Genomic DNA, 27,164 nt, shown 5'->3' with positions numbered 1-27,164 from the left:
GGTTCAAACCAGCTATTTGTCGCTCTCCTCTCGCCATATGTATTGTTCCTTCTTGGCTTTCCTCATGTTTGAGATTTTAGATCGATTTCTGTATTTCCCGGTCTAGTGCCTGTCTCTGCCATCAGTCTCTGTGTCCTAGGAAGGTGGAGGTCATGTTTGGTGTTTGACACTGTGATCTTCCATCGAGCAGAGACTGGCGCATGTAGGTGCTAAATAAATGTGTTCAGTGCAAGAGTCCACCCAGAAGAGAGAACCATAGAGCTGTTTGGGGGAGCAAGAGAAGATGTGACGTCTGAATGCCACTGAGTCTTGAAGGATAAAGAGGAGGTGGTCCAGGGAGAAGAACAGGGCCACACTGAAGAGGAAGGAGTATTGAGGAATGCTTAGGAGACGGGGGTGAAGTAGCTAGTGTTTCCTAAAAGGAGACGTGTGTGGGAGATAAGGCCGAGTTGAAGCCTGGAGCCGTACACTGAGGGTCTGATACGCCCCACTCACTAGTTTGTATGCTCCCCTCTCTTTAGGAAGAAGAGGGAGGGGAATCAGCTAAGTTCTGTGACCACAGGAATGAATATGATCTCCTCTAGATTACTTTTTTCAAAATTATTTATTTATCTGACTGCTCTGGGTCTTAGTTGCGGCACACAGGATCTTCGATCTTCGTTGCGGCATACAGGATCTTTAGTTGTGGCTTGCAAACTCTTAGTTGCAGCGTATGGGATCTAGTTCTCTGACCAGAAGTCGAACCTGGGCCCCCTGCATTGGGAGCATGGAATCTCGCCCACTGGACTACCAGGAGAGTTCCCCTAAATTACTAGGAGGGTTTCAATACTTAAATTATGAATAAGATCCCCAAAGTACAGTTTTATGTTTTATTTCCTTCTACATACCTTTCATTTCCAAGTTGAAGCTGCAACACCTGTCTACATATTTTTAAATTTTAGGTAGCATCATCATCACCATGAAAACATTGTGTCAACCATGGGCTAAAAAATAAGAATGTGAAAAACCTGAGTTGTCCAGTTTTTAAATATATGCTTTGGAGAGGCTCCATTTAAAAAAATTTTTACCCGGGTGTTCAGAGCTACCCAAACATTACTGTAAAATGCCACTATTCATAGAGGCAGCCAAGGTCTTTTTATTATTATTATGCCTTTGGAAACCAATGATTTGTGCCTAAGACAACTCTCTCCATATTATTTTACCCTGAATAGAATGAGATTGGTTGGGAGTTCTGCCCTAAGGAAATATCAAAACCCCAATACATACTCATTTATAGTTCGAAAGTTAACTCTCTTATCAGATTTCCTTTTATTTCCTGCTGGGGCAGTATGAACAGAACTCAGATGGAGGCAGAGGATCTGCTGTATATCTTTTCAAATTTATGATTAAGAAGGTCACATATACATTTTTAAACACACTCCTTTTTGATAATAAATGAAGAATGAAACTGTGAAATGTCATCAGAAGCCGAATTACTCATTTTTCTTTCATTCACATACCCCTGCCTGCTGGCTGATTGCCTGTCAATGGTGAGGAAAGACCCAAGTGACCGAATGCTTCATTTCTTATGGTTTTTCTGTCTGCCTGGAATAGTCTCACTAGTGGAGCAGCATGCCTGTGGCCAGAGCATTTTAACTGAAAGATGCACTTCTATTCCTGAGCCCCCTTCTTTTCCCCAGGCTAATTTAAAAAATAATAATAATTCAGTTTAGGCTGTGTTTGTCTTCAAATTGTGGCCAGAATGAGAGAAGTGAAAGCTCTTCTCTTCCCAAGTCCAGATCCACTCTAGATGCTTCTCTTCTATGTTCTCTGTCTACAAAGCAAGATCTAAACAGATGCCATGCCTTTGGCATGAGCCACGCTAACGTGGTAGGGCAGGATGTAGTTGGGATCTGTGCCTCTGGGTCCCTTCCTGCGAGGTCATCCAGCACTGGCTGGATTCTTTGGGAGAAGATCACTGCTTCTGTACAGGCGGCCTCCTCTTCACAACACCTTTTGGGTCCTGGTGGCTGCTCCCTCTGCTTGTCCCTCTGGACCCATAGGTGATAAACAGCTCTCCTATCACTGTATTATACTTCGAGTTCCATAGAGTTGCAAAGAGTCAGACATGACTGAAGTGACTTAGCCTGCCAGCATGTCTCTAAAATACTTGTGTGTGTGTATGTGTGTGCGTGCACACGATATCAGTCATATCTGACTCTCTGTGACCACATGAACTATAGCCCACCAGGCTCCTCTGTCCTAGAATTTTCCAGGCAAAAATACTGGAGCTGCTTGCCATTTCCTGCTCCCGGGGATTTTCCTGACCCAGGGTTCAAACCTGCATGTCTTGCATCTTCCTGAATTGGCAGGCAAATTCTTTACCACTGTGCCACCTGGGAAGCCTAGGTTTATCATTGCTTTTAATACCTCCTCTGACAGAAGTTCATTACCTTTTGAAACTGCCTATTTCATTATCAGATGGGCTCACCTTTGGAAATTTTCTATGCAGTGATGAATTTGACCTCTCTGGAACATCTGTTCTTTCCGTGTTAAAGTAAGAGTGACCAGGATTGAATTTGAAGTCAAGCCCTGTGAAAAATGGAGCAAGAGACCTGAAAGAATTTACCCTCCAGATATTTCACATGCAACGCGTAGCTTTGCATATCATAGGGACAAAGCTACTATACTTAGATGGACACGTATTGGGTAAACTCAGAGGGACCAGGTTTTTTTTTATTTACAAATATTTGACAAGCTGTCCTGTGCAGGTCAGTCCTAGTTTTATACCTCTGACAATAAATCTAAGACCCAATAGTTGACATTTAAGGGGAGTAGATTTCAAATCCATACAAGAACTTTTAACCCTCAGCCTCCTAGTGAGGTGCCAAAGTCTCCATCCCTTGGTATAATCCAGGAGGGATGGGATTCCACAGCAGGACTGCTGGAGCGAGGACTCGAGCAGTGGGATGCCGTTGAATCAGTGGTGATGATACAAAAGCAAGAAGAGGAGCTGCCACATGTTGCGCATTCACTGTGCGCCAGGCGCTGCGCTTCACACATGGCCTCACTCAGTCCTCAGGTCATTCCTCTGAGGTTGGCCTGTGAAGTGCAGAACTTAACGAGGTCAAGGAGCCTGCCCTGCCTTGTGCAGCCACGGGCTGCGTGGAGGGAGGATATGAAGCCAGGTCTGTCTGACACCAAAGCTGATGGTTTCAGTCCCCAGTGGTTGGTGTCAGAATCACCTGGGGGACTTGGTGGCCATGCAGACATTTAGTCCTTGTCCTACTTGTATGAACCTAGGATCTGTGGGCTTTTTCAGCTGAGTGGTTCTGATGTACACAAGTCTGAGCATGGTTGTTCCAGGTCGTCATCATCATTGTCATCATTATCATCGTCATCATTATTCTAAGGGTTCTGGCTCTGAGGGTTACTATAGGGATAACTGTGCATCTAGTTCTGCTTTAACTTTTATCCTTTTGAGCTCTAGGGTTAACTAACGTCCACTCTTACCCTCTGCCCCCACCAGCCCCTACTTCAATCCACCATTGTTTTGTGGGTTATTTCATGAGCTCAATCACAGAGAATGGCCAGACTTCATTATGAATATCCTTCAGAGCCCCACAGGACAAGTTCTACATGACTGTGTCTTCCTTTTAAAGTCAGAGAAATGTTATGGAAATCTCATTATTTTCCCATTTTAAGCTCAGTAAAGAACACACCCTTTGCTGGGGGTGAGGCAGAATGAATGTCATGTTTCTGAAACTGAAGCCATTAAAAGTTTCAGAATGACTTAGGCTTATCCCACCTTGACCTTGGAGGACCTGCCTTGACCCTATTTCTGGACAATGCACCAGGTTTGGGGGTTGAGGATGGGTGGGAAAAGAGCAGTCTGATCTTCCAGCTCTTTGAAGCAACTGTCACCATCTGACTGTGATTTTTCCCCTTGCACATGTCCCAAAGGAAGCTGGCCAAGAAGCAGAAGGAGACCCAGAGTGGAGCGCAGAGGGAAATGGGGCCTGTGGCCTCAGCCGACAAACCCACTGCCAAGCTCAGCTCCAGCCGCAATGATGAAGGCTTCTCCTCTAGCTCACAGGATGTGAACGGATTCGGTAAGTTGAGCCAACCAAGGGGAAGGGGACGTCTGTGGTCCGGCTTGACCCTGGTACCTCTGCTATTGACCCCTCCCAGTGTCGTATGCTGTAGGACATGGGGGCCAGATGCTTCCCTGCGATCATCAGGCTGAAAGTGATCCCTGGCAAAGACTGGGGCCACCCATCCTGGGTGAAAAGGAAAATTTCAGAATCCATCCCAAAACAGATAGAAATAACGACAAGTCATCTTAACTGCTGCTTGTGCACAGAAAGCAGTTAAAACTAAGAAACAAGAAGGAGAGCACGATTATACACTTAAGGAGAAAAATATGCCCTACTGAATTGAGTGTCATAGAGTTGTCAAAGCAGTGTTTCACATAAACCATGAAAGGTAAGTGACTTATGGGTTACAACTGTCGCCATTTCTCAGCTTAGGAAACTGAGGCTCAGAGAAGCACTTTCTCCTAAACCCCATGCTGACCAGTAACTCATTCAGTCCTGGAAGCCATGCCTTCCCAGCCTTGCCCAGTTCCCAAGTGGCATTAAATCAAAAGCAATGGTGTTCTTATGCAGAGTTAACACAGGATCTCAAGCTAATAGAAGTGGCCACGGTTTCAGGGTTGACCCCTGTCCAAAGGAGAACCTCAGGACTAGTAACCTAAAGCTACCTTAGCAATCAGACTCAAGAGAGCTGACTTTTGCTCTTAAGTTTCTGAAAGCCAGTTCTTTTTCTAGATTTCATAGAATTGCTGGATTCCCCAGCCTCTGTTCGAAATTGGGGAAAGCAGGAAATCTAAAGGAATATGAACAGAGACACATGTTCTCTCCACACTGTGCCATTGGCAAAGGGAAGAAATCATATTTTGTAAAAATCACTTCATTGTTGTTATTGTTCATTGTTCAGTCGGTAAGTTGTGTCTGACTATTTGTGAATCCGTGGACTGCAGCATGCTAGGCTTCCCTGTCCTTCACTATCTCCCAGAGTTTGCTCAAACTCATGTCATTGAGTCGGTGATGCCATCCAACCATCTCATCCTCTCTCATCCCCTTTTCCTCCTGCCTTCAATCTTTCCCAGCATCGGGGTCTTTTCCAATGAGTCTGCTCTTTGCATCAGGTGGCCAAAGTTTGGAGCTTCAGCATCAGTCCTTCCAATGAATATTCAGGATTGATTTCCTTTAGGATTGGCTGATTGGATCTCCTTGCAGTCCAAGGGACTCTCAAGAGTCTTCTCCAACACCACAGTTCCAAAGCATCAACTCTTCAGTGCTCAGCCTTCTTTGTGGTCCAGCTCTCACACCCATACATGACTACTGGAAAAACCATAGCTTTGACTAGACAGACCTTTGTCAGCAAAATAATGTCTCTGCTTTTTAATATGCTCTCTAGGTTGGTCATAGCTTTTCTTCCAAGGAGCAAGCGTCTTTTAATTTCATGGCTGCAGTCCCCATCTGCAATTATTTTGGAGCCCAAGAAAATAAGAAAACAATGTTTCCATTGTTTCCCCATCCATTTGCCATGAGGTGATGGGACCAGATGCCATGATCTTCATTTTTTGACTGTTGAGTTTTAAGCCAACTTTTTCACTCCCATCTTTCACCCTCATCCAATGGTTCTTTAGTTCCTCTTTGCTTTCTGTCATTAGAGTGGTATCATCAGCATATCTGAGGCTGTTGATATCTCTCCCTGCAATCTTGATTCCAGCTTGTGCTTCATCCAGCCTGGCATTTCGCATGATATACTCTGCATATAAGTGAAATAAGCATGGTGACAATATACAGCCTTGACGTACTCCTTTCCCAGTTTTGAACCAGTCCATTGTTCCATGTCCATGTCCAGTTCTAACTGTTGTTTCTTGACGTGCATACAGGTTTCTCAGCAGGTAGGTAAGGTGGTCTGGTATTCCCATCTCTTTAAGAATTTTCCATAGTTTGTTGTGATCCACACAGTCAGAGATTTTAGCATAGTCAATGAAGCAGAAGTAGATGTTTTTTGGAATTCTTGAACCCCATGAACAGTATGAAAAGGCAAAAACAAAAATACACGGATAAGAACAATTTGGGGTGATGGGGTTCTGTGAGAGTATGAAGACAGAAAGGAAACAAGCATGTATGGACCAGCGTTGTCCACACCACAGCCTGTGAGATGCTTTCTGTGCTTGTTCCCATTTATAGATGATGCATCCAGAGTTCAGTGTTTGGCTGACCTGCCCACTGGTACACAGCTGTCTCCTGGTGGATCCAGGATCCGAGGCTGCCGCAGACCCATGATTCCCAATCTCACATGCAGCACAGCACCTAGTGAGAAAGTTTACAAAATCCACATGTCTCGGCCCCACACTTACTTGCTGAATCAAAACCTCCTGGGGCACCAGGAGTGGGAGTGGGACTCAGGGATATAGATTTTCGTAAAAGCCACTCGGAGTTCTTACAGGCACCTTGGTTAGAAGTGCTGAACTTTGAAAGAGGCAGCAGAGGTTTTCAAATACTGACGTGCTGCCTTGGGAAAGAGATTTTGCTTTAAACATATAATGATTGAAAAAAATATTAAAATGAATACCCATCCACCTTTTACCGAGGTTCACCAGTTGTTCAGAATTTGCAACATTTGCACTCCCTCTCCCTCTCTTTCTCTTGCACTCTCTCTCTCTCTCACACACACACACTATACACATACACACAGTATATACACACACACTATATATACACAAGTTTCTGAACCATCTAGACATAAGTTTTGGACATCGTGATACTCCCACCTCCAGAAAATTCAGCACATTTCCTGAGAATGAGGACAGCTCTTCAGCATAATTGCAGTAAAAGTATCTTACCCAAAAAATGTGACCTTGTTTCTGTCTCTGATAGGCCAGTCCATAGCTGCATTTCCCCCATGGCCCTGAACTATTCTCTCTTTTATTTGTTACTATCTTTTGGATCCAGGATTCAGTCAAGGTGCTCACTTTATATTTGACATCCATATCTTCCATCACCTTTTTATCTACAATGTTCTCCCACCTTTAGTTTTCCTTTCAGGATGCTGACATCTTTTAAAAATCCAGGCCAGCTGTCCACAAAATACTCCTGAGTCCAGATTCATCTGAATTTTTTTGTCATGATCATATTCAGGTTAACATTTTGGCAAAAATGCTGCACAGGTGACATTGTATACGTACTTCCTTTTGCATCATTTCCATAGAAACTATCACTCTGATTAACGATCACAAAGCTATCACTTTGCCCACTCTTGGTGATGCTAAGTTTGAGCACTTGTTAAGGTTGAGAATTGGACAGCCTTAACAGTACATACTGATTATTTCATGAGCAAATATTTAGCTTGTTTTTCTCAGAGAGCAGAGCAGGTTTACAGTCTGCCTAACCACAAAGTTAGTTCTTTAAAAAAAAAATAATTTGTTTATTTTTGGTTGTGCAGAGTCTTTGTTGCTTTGAGGACTTTTCTCTAGTTGCAGCGAGCAGGGGCCACTCTCCAGTAGCAGTGTGCGGGCTTCTCTTTGCCGTGACTTCTCCCAATGGGGAGCACAGGCTCTAGGCCAGTAGTTGTAGCTCCCGGGCCCTAGAGCTCAGGCTCAAGAATTGTGGTGCACGGGCTTAGTTGCTCCTTGGCACGTAGGATCTTGTCTGATCAGGGATCAAACCCATGTCTCCTGCATTGGCAGGCAGATTCTTTACCAGTGGGCCACCAGGGAAGCCCTGTCTCCCCAGAGAGTCAGTTCTTAATCCATTCTCCACACAGGTGAATTTCCGGGGTTTGTACATTCCAGCAGAGGGCAGGGGAGGCAGAATTGGGGGCACAGGGAACTGGGCTTGGTCTCTCCTTACAGGTGCACCCTGAGCGCCCCCAACCCCACCCCCTGCCTCTGACTGTGTTAACTTGTCACTGACTCCTGCTTTTGTTCTGGGCAAGGGAGTTCACTAGCAGGTCTAGCTGTTGGCACATGCTGGCCGAGTGGTACCTATTCACCAAAATGAATATTTCCTGTCCAGACCAAGCTCTTGTGCACTTATTCCATTTGTAAAAATGTCATGGGAGGACTCTGAAGACCAAAGAGATGTGGTCAGAGACACGACAAACATCATGAAACCCAATTTATAGGTATTTGACCTCAAGTGAAAACCTGGGGAACACCAACTTCTTGGATTTCAAGGGGAAAATAACCACCTCCATTTCCCCCATGGGCTAAAACTTAAACTGTTTAAGATGAAAGCACCCAAGACTGGGATAGATTAGCCAGCCAGTGAGGAAGAAGCAGCAGACCCAATAAAATCTAATTAGATGTTTTAAAGTCCAGACACAGTCTTTCCAAGATTGATATGTGTGTTTTATATTTATATACACACAGGCATAACATGCATACATACACAGACATATGTGTATATATACATATTGTATATACATTTATTTTAATATTGTTTTTAAAAAGAAAAAATTCAATAATCATTATACTCAATCATTAAGACATTTTGCATTTGTTTGAATCAATGAGCATTTAGGATTCTGTCTATTTATCTGGTGTCCTCAGGCTGGAACCACAAACATGTTCTGGGGATTCTTTTGAATGCCCTGAAATGCATCAGGTACCTTTTAAAATGCTCTGTGGAACCACTAGGATATGATTTGGGGGGGGGGGGGGAAATGTAAGTAATGCTTACATTGAAGATGTGGAAATTGCTTCTGAAATCACCCTGATGTATGTAAAATTGAATCTGTTTTTGTGACATTAGGAAAGTGACTGGCTTCTGCATCAGTGTCTTTAGGAGGCCCTGAGATTATTTGCAAATATTGAGGAAGCATTGAACAAAGAATAGGTGTCACATTGGCAAAGATTTCAGAAAAACCTGCCCTGAGCAATTATTTCATTATGGAACAGGTGGTCCCTGACCTAATTCAGCCTTGGCACCCAACTGTGTGGGTTTGTTTTCCCGGATTTTCAATTCCAAGTGACTGCTTAGTTCTACAGCATCCATTCCATCAAGCCTCCCAATTGTAGAGGGCCAGTGACCTCCAGGATACAGGGGTGATGGCTCTCTGTCAGGGGTGGGCTGTTGCTCTGGAGAGCTTTAGCATTCTTGAAAAAGGAGTGCTTGTCAACAATGTGCATCGTTTTCCATTTAAAGGATTGCTGGCTTTTATTAAGTAATCTGATTTTGATCTTATTGCCCTGTTTACCTGCTTGTTCTTTTTCTGAGATCTTTGGCTCGCTCACTGGGATCATTTTCTGAGTCTTTCTCCTGGTGCTTTCTTTTTTATTTTCCTGTTTAAATCTTCCTTATATTTTTTGTTCATAGTCTCACCCTCTGCTTGTTTATTTTCAATCCAAATCAAAATGCTTCAGAACAAATCACTGTTGAATTCTGTGATACAAGGCTTAGCCATCTATCCTTCCTGTAATAGCATTTGACAGACTCACCCATTGGGTACTGTTAGTAAACTCCATCTTCATTTTTTTGCTTCTATTCTATTGAATGGTTTCATGTCTGGTGGGTGAAGGCAGTTTATCTCTTAGGAGCATCCCATGCTGGGCCATCAAGCCATCTGTGCAGTAAAGAAGCAGGCATGGTGGAGGGTTTGAAAGAGACATTCAGTGCCCATTTTCTCGTGCTTAATATATGCCTGTCCCGTCCTGAGTCCCGAGAATAGTTTGTAGAGGGGTGTAATTACAAAAATGAATAAAATGGGTCATCATCGCAAAAATGACAGGTGTTTCTACTTTTAAATTTTTCATAGTTTACCAGAGTTCTTTTGTAAACCCCTAGAGCTGTATATCCTTATTCCTGCACCATAAGAGAATTAGGAAGTTTATTCTTACCCCCATTCTACAGATGAAGAAACTGAGGTTCAGAGACTCCATACCCCAAATCACATAGGCATTATTTGCAGCATCATAATAAGGATCTGTCTCTCCTGACATGTTAGGTTTTATCCACTTAGTTCTACAAAAAATTTAGAAAAACATCCATAAAAGTACCTACAAAACCAGCTGTATGAGAATTAAATAATCAGAATCAGGAAGACACAAATGAAGACAAGAGGGTCAAGACCTTAAATTATAGCTCCATTATATGAAAATTTAGTCTAAATATGCAGGCTGGCAACTTTCAAATTCCAATTTGGCTCTGTGCTTTCTAGTAACAAAAACCCAAATAGGAAGATCATTTGTATTGGCAGCCACAATGTGCTAGACTATATGCTTTATATAAATCCCACTCTTAAGCCTCCTAGGAACCCTATAAATTAGATATTAGTCCCATTTCATCAGTGAAGAAACTGAGTTTCAAAGAACTGGAGTAAATAAACCCAGTGCTGGAGAAGACTCTTGAAAGTCCCCTGGACTGCAGGGAGATCAAACCAGTCAATCCTAAAGGCAATCAACCCTGAATATTCATTGGAAGGACTGACACTGAAGCTCCAGTACTTTGGCCACTCGATTCAAAGAACAGACTCATTGGAAAAGACCCTGATGCTGGGAAAGATTGAGGGCAGGAGGAGAAGGGGACGACAGAGGATGAGATGGTTGGATGGCATCATCAACTCAGTGCATGTGAGTTTTGAGCAAACTCCAAAAGATAGTAGGGCTTTGCTGATAGCTCAACTGGTAAAGAATCCACCTGTAATTCAGGAGACCCTGGTTCTACCTCTGGGTCAGGAAGTTCCACTGGAGAAGGGATAGGCTACCCACTCCAGTATTCTTGGGCTTCCCCGGTGGCTCAGATGGTAAAGAATCTGCCTGCAATGCAGGAGACCTGGGATCGATCCCTGGGTTGGGAAGATCCCCTGGAGAAGGGAAAAGCTACCACTTCAGTATTCTGGCCTGGAGAAAGATAGTAAAGGACAGGGAAGCCTGGCATGCTGCAGTTGACGGGGTTGCAGGGAGTAGGACACGACTTAGCGACTGAACAACAGCAACACACGCACGCGTAGAATGGAGATGGGATCGGCTTGTCTGACTCCAGAACCCAAGTCCCTCTCCTGCACTGGGAACGTAGCTCTCACCACTCAACTGGTCTCACCATGTGAGGCTGCTAGTGGCTGGGAGAGAGGGAGGGCTCCACACCTCCCCGATGCTCAAACAGCCTTTCTACCACGTGGGCGGAAGCTGCTACCACCATAGTGTCCTGCGTGAAGTGAGGACAGATTCCCACCAAGTGCCAGGCTCTGTGATGAGCATGTCCAGGTACGGATCTTAATCTATCCCCACAGTAACCGTCTCCAATTGGTATGTTTATTATCAAACCCATTTTTCAGGAGAGGAACAAGATCTTCCTCAGGTCACATAACGAATAGATGGTGAGGTTTGGACCTCAGATTGGATGTTCTACTTTCGAAACCAAAGCGTCCTGTCTTTCCTGCAACCTTAAGCTTTCTCTCCGTCACAAAGTGGGTGAAAGAAAGAAAGGAGATCAACGTTAATAGCCTTTCTGGCTGATGGGACAGGGCCTCTGCTTGGTTTCTCTATGCACTTCAGAGCCCAAAATGCCTGTCACAGGAAAGCAGCTGCCTAGTAGTCCAGGAAGGACTCATGAGAATTGTCCCACAAGAAGCTTCTTAGGAATTGGAGCCATAGACCAGATGGTCCCATTCCTTCCTCGGGCACTCCTGAACTGGCCCACGCCCCAGATAGATACATAGAGAGCTCACAACCTGTTGTGGGAGACACATGATCCAACAATAAGCATCTGTGCATGATCTAAATATGTATGTATGAATGAATGACGGACCTGAAATTCATATAAGATCTTCTAGCTCCAATCTTGTGTCTGGTTCCAGCTCTTCTGGTACTGAATTCTGTCTTCTTTTAAGCTGAAATCTACTCTCTGTAACTTTCATCTATTCACTCCTGATTGTGCACAGAAGTACGGATTGGCCAGCAACCAGACGCTGGCCCGTGTCTGCCCTCTGGTGTCACACAGGGTAAAGAAACCGGCCTTTCCCTTCCTGCTGCTCCCAGCCCCAGCCCCAGCTGTTGGACCGCTGCCCGCTGCGTGCCCTGCAGGTCCTTCCCTCAGGCTAAGCAGCCCCCACATCAGCTATCAGCCTTCCTCAGTACACATTTCTGTTTTCCAATCTGTTCAAAATCTTGATTGGCACATCTGTCTCCATTTAGTCCATGTCCGTGGAGTGTGTGGTTTCCAAGTCTGTGCCGGGCCAAATTAACTGGAAGTTCAGAGAACTGCTACCACCCTCACTGTCTACTCCACACCTAGGTTCAGAACACAGTGCTTACGTTTGAATTAACCTCCAAATGCCCATCACGGATCTGCCTCCTGCAGAGCTTATGCAGGAGGGATTTGAGGGGCCCAAGTAAAGACTTTCTATTTCATTTGTGCTGTTCCTTCTTGTTGGATTTGACCCTGTTATTCCAGAGTACTAAGATATTTTTGATTTCTGGTTGTGTCAGCCAAGGAGCTCACTTAATCCTCCCAGTTTGGGGCCTCAAATTATAATAATTATTAGATTACTAATATTCATCATACCAACTATTATCTATTGAGCATTAATTATGAGCTCATTTCCAGCTGAGCATTTTATGTGCATTATCTTGTCTCATTGGTGTGCTGGAAGGATTAAATAACTGTTATGATTATCCCTGATGATTTACAGGTGAGGAAACTGAGGTTTTAAATAATAAGGAACTTTCCTAAGGCTTCATAGTTTTAAATAGCAGGCTTTTAAGCTAGAACTTAAACCTGGGTCTGTGTGATACCCGTAAGCCCATAACCAAGATCGTTCCTGTATACCACCTTCTATTAAGATAGACGTTATTATCCCCATTTTATAGAGTTGTTGTTCAGTTGCTCAGTCATGTCTGACTCTTTGCCACCCCATGGACTGTAGCACACCAGGCTTCCCTGTCCTTCACCATCTCCTAGAGTTTGCTCAAACTCATGTCCATTGAATCAGTGATACCATCCAACCATCTTATCCTCTATCATCCCCTTTTCCTCCTGCCCTCAATCTTTCCTAGCATCAGGGTCTTTTCCAATGACTCGGCTCTTTGAATCAGGTGGCTAAAGTATTGAAGCTTCAGCTTCAGCATCGGTCCTTCCAAAGAATATTAAGGGTTGATTTCCTTTAGGATTGACTGGTTTGATCTCCTTGCTGTCCAAGGGACTTTCATTTTATAGAGAAGGAAACTAAAGCTTTCAGTTTCAGACAGACATTGAGACATTTGCTCAAAGTGTGGTTCCCCAGATCAGCAGTATCAGCATCACCTGGGAACTTCTTGGAGGCAAATTCTTGCGCCCTTGCCCAGGCCTACTGAACCCAAAACTCTGCATATAGGACTCAGCAATCACTTGTGGCTTGTGGGGTCTTAATTCCCCAACCAGGGATTGAACCTGGGTGCACAGTAATGAAAGTGCTGAGTTCTAACCACTGGATGGTCAGGGTATTCCCAGGAATCATTCTTCTTAAAAAGCCTTCCAGGTAATACTGAAGCACCTTAAAGTCTGAGAATCGCTGGCTGGTAGTACAGCCCAGGACAATCAGATTCCAAAGCCCTAGTTCTTCTGTGTGCCACATTGTCTCTGATAGTACAGTTGCAGGCACGCTGAGAGAGAAAAGCTAATTTCCCCTTTCTTAAGGTGGATCCACCTAGAAGAGGGGCTACCTGGTGATGCTGGACCTGAAGGCTGCTAAAGCCTGTATATAGCAGTGACGGCTCCCAAACCCAGGGGTCCCTTTGAAACCATCTCTGGAACTTTCTCTCCTTTTGTCTGAATGGCTAACAACCTGAGAGTCAGACTAGAAGGAGTGGAAATTTACAAGGAAAAGCAATCATGAGTCACACAGTGAAACTAAAAGCTCAACAGAACATCATGAAAAGGAATAAAAAGAAAAACACAAAATTCTGTTTGCAGGGACAATTATATTTTCTGGTTGCTCCAGGATTAAACTGAATCCAGGAGAATCGAATATTACAAGCTTGCCACCTCCAGTTTTATTGAATATTTTATAGCAATTATTGAATATTTTGCAATCATCCTCTTGGCTGACAGATTAAAGGACACACTTATTAAGTTCCTGGCAACCCAGAGTTGAGTGAATTGTTCATTCCTTGGAAATGGAAATTTAAATGCCTTAAGAAAGTAAACAAATTCTTTCACATACATTACAGAATTAAACTAAGTGTCAGAGAAAGATATTAGACTCAAAAGGGAACATAATAGACCATCAAAATTAAGAATTATCTTAGACACCATCTGTCACTGCCTCCTCATCTTAAAGATGAAGAACTGAGTCCCAGAGAGTTTTCTCAAGGTCACCCATTGAGTCAGTAGTAAAACCTGGGAGCTGTGACCACTCGTCCTTGTCCCCTCGTCTCCTTCAGAGAAGGGAAGTATGGTCAAGAATAGTTTGTCTTCTGATTTCTGTAGACCCCCAATCCGATTTCTGCACAAATCGAACCTTCTCAGATTGAATTATACTTTTCATCTCCTGGTTATGGGAATAGCTGAGGTGTTCCTTTAAATATTCATTGACTGCCAACTATATGCCAAGCAGGGTAGGGATTGTAAAGATAAATAAGACATGGTCTGTGCCTTCAAGGATATTACTGTCCTCCAAGAGGAGACCTGTAAGTGGATTACTTTCAATAAATGTGATAAGTGATAGAGAAAAGGCATGTATAGAGCCCTAGGAACGCTGATCAGAGACTCAGCAGGTGATTAATTCTGCCTAAGTGAGTTAGGCAGTACTGTCTGTGAGGGAATGGATTTTGATTTGAAGGAAGTGCAAGAAAAAGATCCTCCCAGATAGAAGGGAAAAAGGCTTGGAAGTGTAAAGGATATGGTGAGCTCGAGGAAGGGGCCTTGAGGTATAGGGTGCTTTGTTTTGAGATCATTTTGGCCAGAAATACGGCTGGGACAGTAGCAAGAACCTGCTTGAGAAGGAACTTACATTTCCTGATTTAAATTCACTGACTTAAATTCACTTTCCAAGAAGGGTACCAGTTTGGAAATTAGGATGATCCCAGTGTTAGGTGCTCTAGCATGTTGTTGGAACCTGGTCTCATATTCTCTTCAATTTGTATAGATTCTGCTTTCCTTTGTAAATAAGTAGGGACAGCATTTTGTCAACCACAGACCTTTACTTTTCACTGTGACTTGGCTGGCCATTCTTCCTCAGGAAGAGGAAGAGATCTCAGGAACACTGCAAAGCTGAAGTTGCTTTTGACAATTTACGCTAGGCCACTACATCTTGAGAAGAAAATACAACTGTTCTCTACACCTCACAGGTGGTCCTGAATCGCAACAGGGCACTTAGGAAGTGCTTGTTAAAGTAATCAGGGATAAAGAAGTGATGTTGAAAATGTAAATATATAGTTGCTAGGGAGCAGAATGATCTGAGCTGAGAGACCAGACTTTTTTCCTTTTCCCTCAGCTCCAAGCCACAGCCTCGGTAAGTTGAAGACATTGACAATAATTCTACTGTCTAACATTTTGTGAGTAATTCCTGAACAAAGTATGTTATGTGTGTCATTTCCTTTCCTATTCTCAACAATTCTATGAGGCAGATAGGGAAACTAAGGTTCAGAGATTGTAAGTAACTTGCTGAAGGGCACGCAACTCCCAGTAAACCAGACCCAGGATTGAACCTGGATTTATATTCACCTATCAGCAGCCTGTCCTTGAAATATTTTCTTTGCTTGACTTTTGTTGTTGTTGTTGTTTAGTTGCTCAGTCACGTCCAAATCTTTGTGACCCCGTGAACTGCAGCATGTCAGGCCTCCCTGTCCACCATCTCCTGGAATTTGCCCAAGTTCATGTCCATTGAGTTGATGATATCATCCAACCATCTCATCCTTTGCTGCCCTCTTCTCCTTATGCTTTCAATATTTCCCAGAATCAGGGTGTTTTCCAGTGAGTCAGCCCTTAGCATCAGGTGACCAAAGTATTGGAGCTTCAGCTTCAGCATCAGTCCTTCCAATGGATATTCAGGGTTGATTTCCTTTCGGATTGACTGGTTTGATCTCCTTGCTGTCCAGGGGACTCTCAAGAGTCTTCTCCAGCACCACAGTTGGAAAGCATCAGTTCTTCAGCACTCAGCCTTCTTTGTGGTCCAGCTCTCACACCCCTACATGACTGCTGGAAAGACCATATGGCTGTAGCTTTGACTACATGGACCTTTGTCAGCAAACTGATGTCTTTGTTTTTTAACACACTATCTAGATTTGTCATAGCTTTCCTTCCAAGAAGCAAGCATCTTGACTTTTACTCTCCTAGATTTTCTTCTTCCTCTCCAGCCATTTCTTCTTATGCTTCTTTCTTGGTTCTTCTTCTACCCATTCAAACATCCCAGGACTTAGTCCAGAATCTTCTCTTTTTCTGCTTATGCAGAAAGTGGATGGTGATGACATTAAATGAGATAATGAGCATAATAAGAGGCCAAAGTTGAAGCAGAGAGGAATTCAGATCTAGACAGGTAGGTTTGAAGTGCTATTGAGTTACTGAAGAGATGTCAAGTTGGCAGTTGGATTTGTGGGCTTGGAACTCAGCAGAGGAGTCTGCCCTGGAGGTATAAATGTTGCTGCATTATATATACAAAGTGATTGAAAACTTCCATGAATAAGGAAACTGAGGTACCTTGAGATAGAACACATTGCCAGGCATCACTTAGCAAGTTAATGGAAGAACAAGAGCATTGAACCAGGACTTAGCTATTAGAAATGCCTACAGAAAAGCAGTCAATTAAAGCTGAGGGCAAAACAAGGGTCTATGAAATGGGCTATGTGACTAGTCCAAGTACAGACCTTCCGGTCATCCACCTGGACCCTGTGATGGAATTTAGAATGTGTGAAGAAGTTAATAGATTAGGTGGCCCCATGGTTGTCTACTCACCGAGAATTATGATAGGATCTCAGTATTCAAAACATACTTATCTGAATCAAAATAGACAATTTTAAATTTCTAAAGTCTGATTTATATATTGGTGGTTAGGGGTAGACATATATACCTTGGAAATTCAGTGAAGGGGTCATAGTATTGACATAATCACAAAAGTTGAGGAGCCCATGTCAAGTTCTTGCCCAGGTGGTAGGGTGTTCCATTGCCCAGAGAGGGAACATCTTTGCAAAGCAAAATTCAAGGAAGTTGGAAGATCAGCATGCCAAGGACAGGCAAAAATCCCTTTGTCCCCTACATTACCATCTCCATCATTTTCCAGATAGTCTTCTACATACTTCTGAAGGAGTATGCCATGATGTTTAGTTAAGCTGACTCAGTAAGATGCTCTTGACTGGATTGAGAGGAACTACCGAAGCCACCAGATATCTATTATATCTCTAACCCACACCTATCTGTAGAGTGGACAGATGTTAAGTGCAAAGATCCCCCAATCACAATGCTAAGTGTTGGTAACACAGACAAGAAAAAGACAGCTGTACTCCCCCAAGTCCCATGATATTTTAGGGAACACAGACACAGTGATACAGCATGATACATCTAATAGAGGTATGTGTAGAAGCTACAGAGAAAATGGTGTCTGGTGAAGGGAGGCTATTCTGGCCCATTAACCATGTAATTCATCTCTCTTCGGGTGATTTACTTTTCACTTTGCCAGCCATGTGAATTGACTCCCTAATTATGTGGAGGCTGGAAATGAAAGTAAAATTTCAATCCCTTGGCAGTAAAACAAGAGGAAATGTGTTAAACAGGATATCAAAGATACATTTAGCAGAGATACGGTATAGAGTAATCTTGACATGTTCCTTTCCTGTACCCTCCACGGCTAGTTCAACACCTTATTTTGATTAGTCTGCATCTTCAATATATCTGGAATGCATCCACATCCACTATCCCCATCCTTGTCCAAGTTATCCTCATCTCTGACCTCAGCAAGATCCCGAGCCCCTAAATAATCCTTGTATTCATCCTTGTCATCCTCTCATTCATTTTCTTAAAGGCAAATTGAATATGTTGCCTCATATCTCCCTGGTTTAAAACAATTCTATGGCTTCTGATTTTTCTTAAGCTGAGAACCAAACTCCCCATTCAGATCTTATATACAGATCTTGCCCTTCTCATTTCTTCCAAGTTCCACATTTCACTCTCCCTTTTTCTGTGAGCTCCAGCCACACTGCCTTCTCGAAGTGCTCCACCTTTTCTGCACCCGTTCCACTACAGGGCCCGTGCTCATGCCATTACTCTGTCTACCCCAGGATGGACAAAATACAGCCCACAGGCCAAATCCAGTCTACTCTTTGTTTTCATAAATAAAGCTTTATTGGACAAGAGCCATGCTTATTTGTTTATATCTTAGATAAGATGTGCATAGATGTTTTTGTGCTGCCATCAGTAGACTGAGACCATCGAGCCCACAAAACCTAAGTATTTATTCTCTGGCCCTTAACAAAAATGTTTCACAACTCCCCATTTAGAGCACTGGCTATTCCCACACTCTTCCTCTAACTGACTCCTTTAGATCCCAATTCATGGATTTCTTCCTTCTCTCCCCAGACCAGATTGGATTCCTTTGTTAGGTGCTCTCGTAGAATTCTGTTTCCTCAGTACAGACCTCATCTTCCAAGCGTGTTTACCTTAAACACCTCTTCTGACAGTTGGCAAGATCCAAGAGGGGAGGACCATTTCTGCTTCTTTACTACTGTATCCCCACCCCAGCATGTGGCATGGTGTGTGACACAGAATAGATACACAGAAATTCTTACTTAATTGAATAGATGGATAAATGGATGGATGTATAGACAGATGGGACTCAAGCATAGCAATGCTAAGAATAAAAAGGAATATCTAGAAAGCCTGGTATAGCTGACACTATATACTGTTGACCTACTTTTTGCATTCAGAATTGAGTGCAGCAGAGAAGGGAATCAAAGAATGTTTCTTTGCCAGACAGTTGATATCCAGATCTTAGCATGTCTTCGCCCCTTGCCACCAACCTATAGTCTGCCAACACTGAAGGGAATTGTTCAAGTCCCTTTTCTGCAAAATTGGGAGCTGCTACTCAGAATATCCACAAGAGTCAACTGTTTCCTGGTCTGGTAATGTGATACAATCTCTCCTCTATTCATAGGAAAAGGGAAGGATAACAGCAAGTGGTCTTCAGACCAGACACAAATAGAGGCAGAGACTCAGAAAGGCTATTATCTGGCTCTGTCAGTGGAAGAAACAAGAAAAATCATAAAGTCAGGAGGGAGGTATAACAGATGGGGCTTATCCTCTGGCTGGATGGCCTCACAGGTAGCCATGAGAACATCAGTTGTCTGGGAATGTTCTGGGAGACGATGGGCATCCGTTACATGGATCCAGTCTCTGTAGTCAAGGAGATCTGGCTTCCTCACATGATTTGTCTTGGGAGCTGAGATGTTTCATTAGTTACTGAAACCCACTTGCTCAGTAAACAGGAAATTTGAACTGTGTTGGTTTTTCAGATGAGTAGAAGCCAAAATGAGCTGATAGAATATCATTGGGACCTGGGATTAGCCTTCTTGGAATGCTTCAAGATGATCTAGGAAAGTCTTATGAAGGAGATGAATCTTAAAGAATAAGCAATCACAGGTTGTCAAGGCAGAAAAGAAGCATGTTATTGCTGTCTGTGCTTTGTTATGAGACATCATGTCAACACTTGATGGCATAAAACAACCACCATTATATTTTTGCTCTCAATTCTATGGTCCAGGAGTTGGGGCAGGGACCAATAGGAATATCTTGAAAATGAGCAGACTCAGATGGAATGACTTGAATGGCTGAAAATAATGGGGATGACTCTCTGAGGGCCATATGTCTGGGTCTTCACTTCTTCCTCAAGAGGCATCTGCTGGGGAGGAGCCCAAATGGCTCCTTTATTTGCATGTCTGACCCCTTGGTTGAAATGACCAGAATATCTGGGGATGGCTGGCTCCTCTCCCTATGTGTCTAACTTAGTCTCCTTTGTAGCATGGCAGATTCATGGTAGTCAGACTTACTGCGAGATGGTTGACTTCCCCCAGAGCAAGTGTTCCGAGGAAGCCAGTAGGAATGCCAGTCCTCTTAAAACCAGGTTGAGAACTGGCCAGCATCATTTCTGCTCCGTATTAATGTTAAAAGTAGCCACAGGTGAGCAGCCCAGACGCAGGTTCCACCTGTCCATAGGGGAAATGGCACATGCCTGTAAGAAGGAAAGGAATGAATGATGGTCGTCTTGGTGATAAACTACCACATTGTCCTGGAAGAGAATATATGTACCTGGACACAAATGTGTGAGAGGTCTACTTGGCTGATAAAATGAAGACTAGGCGTAGCAGTACTTTCCACATCCCCAGTTTCCACTTAGGCTACAGTGATAACTCTTCCATTACTAGCACGTGGTTGTCAAGGTCTCTGAAGATCTTCAGAATCTTTAAAGAGCTTTTGCTCTCATGCATAATTTCTTGTGAGTGTAAATGTATTCCCTAAAAGACAGAGTCCAAAAGACGTCAATAAAATTAACTCTTCCCTAGAGCTTGAGAATGTGAAGGACAGGAGACAGATGTTGGTGTCTTTGTCCGAGGTGCTGATTCTCCTTGAGATCAGGCTGACTCTGATCCCTTTCTCAGGAAGTCCTTTCCCTAGGACTTGTAATCATGAGTGGTTTGCCGTCCCTGGAGTATTTGGATTATTAACTCCAGCGGGTTACATGGTGGGAAATGAACCTAGAAAGGTAATCAAGAACCGTATCTTAAAGATTGTGAAAAACTAGAGAATTTGGAATTTGTAATGTTTTCTGCAAGGAGCTTGCACAGATTTTGAGATGTGGAGAAGCAGAACTGAGTCCAGTTTCAAGAAGAGCATCCTAGTAATAGTGAGGAGAATGTATTGGACTGGGCTGGGAGTTAATAAGACTAATAAAAAGTGAATATTGTGTCTGCATATATGAGATTCAAGGAAAGTGACTTAGCACAAAACTCTGGTGCACATGGACATTTTGTTTTACACATACATCCACACCCACACATACACACATACCTGTTTACAGAATTAATAGTCACTACAAACAGATTGGTGTGACCAACTCTTTGTAATGAAGTAGGTGATAGAGGCTGTCCTACAACATTCCTTTCTTGGGACTGTTTTTAAGCTTAGCAGTATGGATTAAATTTCTATCCTTGCTCTGTATTTTCTTTTTCAGTCAATATTTTGATGATTTGGTGCCTGAAAATATTTGGACATGTTTGATTTTTGAAATTAGTGTCCTTATTCAGTTAATGTCTCATTGGGCCAGTTCAGTTTTTCCAAGGTGAACACCCTTTTCATCTTCAGGGTCTTTGATCTGGGTTGACTGAAATTCCCTCTGATCTGTAGATGTGACAGAGGATCAGAAAGTAAGTGAGTCCTTCCACACTAGCAGAGTCACTTCTGCTTCTGCTACAGTCTAGACGCGTGTGGTCCTCCAGTGAGTCTTCAGCCCACTGTGCTCTGGCAAATACATGTACTTGTAAAGCTGGTCCCTGGGCACTCTTATTAATAATCCTTCTTTCACTGTCCCGTCACTGTCCTTGCAAATTGACCCCTCAGCAGAGGTTTACCTAGTAATTCAATGTCGTTAATATGCTTTACTTAAAATAGCTACTTGCCAAGCCTGTTCTGCAATGTAAAAATAAAAGTCTCACCATGCCACTGTCCATCTAAAAATCTATCACTGGCTCCCTCTTGCTCTCAAAATGAAGTTAAAATGCATCTCATCGCTGATCCTGAAGCTGAAACTTCAATACTTTGGCCAGTCTGATGCGAAGAACTGACTCATTGGAAAAGACCCTGATGCTGGGAAAGATTGAGGGCAGGAGGAGAAGGGAATGATAGAGGATGAGATAGTTGGATGGCATCACCAACTCGATGGACATGAGTTTGATCAAGCTCCTGGGAGCTGGTGATGGACAGGGAAGCCTGGCATGCTGCTGTCTGTGGGGTTGCAAAGAGTCGGACACAACTGAGCAGCTGAACTGATGGCCTGTAAGAATCAGAATGATCTGGTTCCTGTCTACGTGTTTGGTCTTACTCTAACTTCTCTTTGGACTCCTCAATATAGTTCAGTCTTATTGGCTTTCCTTCTATTCTTGGGAAACACTAAGTATTTTCTCAAGGCATGGCTTCCACAATTCCATTCCTGCTTCCTACAACATTCTTTCTGTCATCCATTGTTTACCCTTATTAATCATTTAGATCATTATCTGACACCTTTTAGAGGGCTCCCCAATCTCTAAACAATGACCATTTTTTCTAGTCCTTCTTATTACAAGTGTGATGCTTTCAAATATCTATTTAAGAGGTTTTGTGGTTGTTAATGTTTGATTCTTTGCTAATTTGTAAGCTCCAGACTACAGAGACCACTTCTGTATTGGCTAGCACTGTAACCCTGGAGACTAGTATTAGGAGCCTGATATATGGCGGATGCTTGATGAGTATTTGTTGAATGAATCATTATGTTAATTTCGTGATCAAGATGGATCACAACGATTCACTTTTAACTATCCTGTATTCAACTGGCTATTCTTGTCCACTGCATGAAAAATGAGGTCCTGTAGGCATGGAGATGACTAAGGTTGCTCTTAGGGTTTGATTCCATGGTAGAGGTGGGGAGATGGGAGGAGACCATTGCAGTAGTCTGGGAGAGGTGGATGGGGTGCTCTTTGCAACTCCATTTCTTAGGAAGTCCTGATCCTAGTATCTTTGTCCTCATTATCTGTGTGTGTGTGTGTGTTTGAATTTACTTCTTTTTAATTGGAGGATGATTGCTTTATCATTTTATGTTGGTTTCTGCCTTACATCAACATGAATCTACCATAGAGGGGAGGGGACATACAGATACCTAGTGTCCTCATCATTAATTCTAAAGACCTCATCACCAGTAATGGCATCCTTGGATTCCATCATCCAGTGCAGGCCTGGAACACAGAAGGAACACTCTTCAGAACTGCTTTGTGGCTCCTGCTACCCCTACCCTTGTGACCTCTCCTGTCTCCTCCAGAGGCCTCTGTGCTTCTAGCTTTTTTTCCGTCCTTCACCTCGTTTCCCAGCCACTGCTTATTCACTTGTGGATATTCCCAATATCGGGGAAAATCTAAAAAGTCAATTTACTCTTATGTTTAAGGAATGTGCTTCATTGTCTTTAAAGAGGAAAGCAGAAGAAACTAACATTTAGTCCTAACTGTGTACCAGGGGCTATGCAGGATGTTGTGATATGTTATATCCTTTGATTCTGACAACATCTGAAGTGACAGCTATTATTGGCAGCAGGCTTCTTTCACAACTATAGAGACTGAGGTTTAGAGATATTAAAGTGTAACTTATTAAAGGTCACACATGTAGTAAGACTTAATCAGGGATTCACACCTAATATTTCTTTTACATATGATTCAACTACTATAAGGTACTCCCTCCCAAATAATGTGAGATAATGCAGACACTTCCAAGGCCACTGGGGAGATGGCGTGTTTTGATTATGTCTTTAGCATTGCTCTCTTCAGTGGTTAGAACATAGTGAGAACCCTCCTGCCATGCTTTCATTCAAAAGTGTTTTCTGAGCACCTACTATGTGCTAGATACATTATAGGCTCTCACACCCCATCAGTGAATAAAGTGGGGAAGAATTCCTTGTCCTCATAAAGCTAGCAAGATATTGGTGGTAGGGAGTAGAGAGAAAGAGACAAGAAGTATAGAATGGACAGCAAAAAGATAAGTAAATTATATGGCATTGTAGAAATGGACAAGTGCTATGAAAATAGATGGAATAAGATAAGTGGTATTTGAAGTTGTAAGTGGGGAGCATTGCAGCTTTACAGAAGATGATATTTGATCCAAGACTTGAAAAAGATAAAATGTCAGAAGTGTTCCTGTTGGAGGTTCCCAAGGCAAGAGTGTGCCCGTTGTTTTTAAGGAAAAGGAAGACCCTATTCTAGCTGCAAAGGTTCAGAGTTGCTGTTGGTGTTGTTCACTCACTAAGTTGTGTCTGACTCTTTGCAACCCCATGGACTGTGGCATGCCAGGCTCCTCTGTCCTCCACTGTCTGCCGGAGTTTGCTCAAACTCATGTCCATTGGATCAGTGATGCTATTCATCCCTCTTATCCTCTGTTGTCCCCATCTCCTCCTGCCCTCAATCTTTCCCAGCATCGAGGTTTTTTCCAATGAGACAGCTCTTCACATCAGGTAGCCAAAGTACTGGAGCTTCAGCATCAGTCCTGAGTATTCAAGGTTGATTTCCTTTAGGATTGACTGATTTGATCTCCTGCAGTCCAAGGGACTCCCAAGAGTCTTCTCCAGCACCACAATTGGAAAGCCTCAATTCTTCACCTTCTTTATGGTTCAACTCTCATATCCATACATGACTGCTGGAAAAACCATAGCTTTAACTTTGTCAACAAAGGGTCCAGAGAACAAGGTTTTAATGATGAGCAATCTACACTGTTCTTTGTTGGAGAGAAGTTGGAAGTCCAAACTAATGGGGCCCACAAAAACCATAGAGTTATCTCAATCCAGATCTTTCAGAAGACATCATAGTAAATGCGTTAATCCAAAATGTTTCCAGAGGACTACAAGGATCCTTGTGCTTATGAAGCCACTGCTTTCCAGGTCTCTCTGGTACTGTCTGACCTTCATTAGCCCAGTAAGGTCTGGCATTGAAGCCTTCCTCCACTTTCCCATTCTCACTTCTGCTATGACTCCAGTCTGGCTGTATGGGGCTTTGCAAATTCCCTTTTACCCTAGTCACTCATGCTATGACCATGGTGATTTTCCTCACCTCCCCACCCTCCTACCTCCACCTCATTCAGACATATTCACTAGGTCCCTGTTTGGCAAGGAGCCCAGTGTAATGTTGTTAAGAGTGTTAGCTTGCACAGTCACTTCTGTCATTGTTTTCTAAAAGCACCATTGCTTTTTCAACTGACCCTACACATGGTGAACATTTAGTCACCATTTCAAGTCATTTATTTAGCGTGAAAATTTGTTAGACCATTGTTTAGCAAATTCATCACATTGAACTTTTTACTTAGCAGAATCACTTAATTAGTGTTTTATTACTGGAATCGACTGTCAATTATGTGGCTAATTCATTTACTTAGGGAGTGAATGTTTTATCTGGGTAATGCAATTCAGAATGCACTGTTAACTCTTTAATGATTAAATATTGTTGTCAGTGGCAATTCATGTTATAAGGAATATTAAATCATTTATTTCCCTTGAAGTATCCAGGTGTTGGAGAAATGTGTAGAGAGAATAGTTTAGAACCACTTATGAATTAAAGGACTTTCATTAACTGACTGTTAATGAAAGCTAAATAAAAGTGGCTGGAGGATTTTGATTGGACTCCTTGAAATAAATTGTTATAACATGTATACTTACATGTGTATGTTGCTGTAACACATGTAAAAATGCTCTTGTACTGACATGATTCCTTTGAGCTCTCACAAAACCACTATGGAGTGACGTTGGGGTTTGTATTTGGCAGTCTCTCAGATGACCGCGATGATTCCTGCCTGCTTTCATATATCCTGATATTATCCCTTCCATTGAACACAGGCTATCCTACTGACTGACTTGTAATGAATAGACTGTAACAAAGTATTGACATGTCACTTTCAAGATTAGGTTATAAAAAGACTGGAGCTTCCATCTAGTCTGCTTGCTTTCTCTCTCTCACTTGCTCTGTGGGAAATCAGCTGCCAGGTTGTGACTTGCCCTATGGAGAGACCCACGGGGCGTGGAACTGAGGACCTTACTACAGTAACCCATGAGAAAATGAATCTGCTTGCAACCACATGGGTGAACTTGAAATCAGATTCTTCCCCTCAGATGAGTCTTCAGATGCAACCGTAGTCATACCGGGCAACTTGTGTACGGCTTCATGAAAGACCTAGAGCCAGAGGTACCCATGAAAGCTGCACTCAGACTTCTGACCGACAGAAACTCTGCGATGAGTAGATGTTTGTTGTTTTAAGTTGCTGAGTTTTAGAGTGGTTTGTAATGTAGTGATAATTAATAGCTTCCCAGGTGGCTCAGTGGTAAAGAATCTAGCTGCTAATGCAAGAGATGCAGGTTCGCTCCCTGGATTGGGAAGATCCCTTGGAGAAGGAAATAGCAACCCCATTCCAGTATTCTTGCCTGAAAAATCTCATGGACAAAGGAGCCTGGTGGGCTACAGTTTACAGGGTCTCAAAGAGTCAAATACAGCTAAGTGACTGGGTACACACGCATAATAGATAATTAATACATGACTTAACATGGGAGATGTTATAAGAATTTACCAAAAACTTTTTGGTTCAGAAGTAGTAGAGCCAGGATTTAGCCTTGGTTCTTCTGATGTATTTTTATAACCAAAAAGAGTAGGAACTGTAGTTAAGACCTCACATTGCAACTGTCAGGAGTCCTTAAAGCTTTGACATCTGATGAGTGCTCCTATTCCAAGGCAGTTTCTCTATAACAGTGATTCCCTTGTGATCTGCACACCGTTATTACCATGAGGAGAAGCCACTAGAATTCTGGAGAAGCTTGTGAGCAGAAAGCTTGTAGGACTGATCTTCTTTACTATGTTTTAATCGGGAGTTGAGTCAAAATTCCCCTTTGTAACATCAGTTACTGCACAACCTGCATTAAATGATTGTATATGTAGTTCCCAAACATGACTAGCCCCAAACTAAAGCTACTAAATCCATGGGTCTAGAGAAGAAGTCTATATTTAACATGTTTCCTGAGTGACTGTTAGATAACATCAAGATTTGAGATCCCCTACATAAAACAAAATAGATTGCCATTCCAGTGATCAGCTTGTACAGTTCAATAACTGAGATTCTGCCATGCTAACCATTGATGTGCACACTCAGCTTTATTCTTATGAGAATGTTAGGTATCTGTCCTTCCCAGAGTAAAGGCCATCAGCTTTGGTTGCTTGAATATTTTTGTTTAGTTGGTTTTGAACAACACTAATCTGTACTACCTCATTCATTCACTAAAAGCAGAAAGGACAGTGCTTCCTTTTTTGAGTAACTCTAAGGCCATTAATGAACCAATTGTATTTCTTAACTGGAAGTTCCCTTAGAAACCATCTAATCTCACTACTCAAAGCACAGGTCCATGAACCAACAGCATCACCATCACTTGGGAGCTTGTTA

The 27,164-nt window shown here is 42.8% G+C and overlaps 1 protein-coding gene across 12 annotated transcripts in view; it reads left to right on the top strand.

Moving 5' to 3' along the window:
* The window catches only part of PTPRT (protein tyrosine phosphatase receptor type T), a 1,113,287-nt gene that overhangs the window by 979,793 nt on the left and 106,330 nt on the right, over positions 1 to 27,164 (top strand). For all 12 annotated transcript variants that reach the window (XM_043479842.1, XM_043479836.1, XM_043479841.1 and 9 more), the window contains one exon: positions 3,943 to 4,091. In XM_043479842.1, the coding sequence (XP_043335777.1) occupies positions 3,943 to 4,091 (149 nt within the window). The remainder of the gene's footprint in view (positions 1 to 3,942; positions 4,092 to 27,164) is intronic.

The sequence above is a fragment of the Cervus canadensis genome, chromosome 10, assembly GCF_019320065.1.
Source record: "Cervus canadensis isolate Bull #8, Minnesota chromosome 10, ASM1932006v1, whole genome shotgun sequence".
NCBI classification, from domain to species: Eukaryota; Metazoa; Chordata; class Mammalia; order Artiodactyla; family Cervidae; genus Cervus; species Cervus canadensis.
Note: the sequence above shows the minus strand (reverse complement) of the source record. Positions and strands in the feature narration are given on the sequence as shown.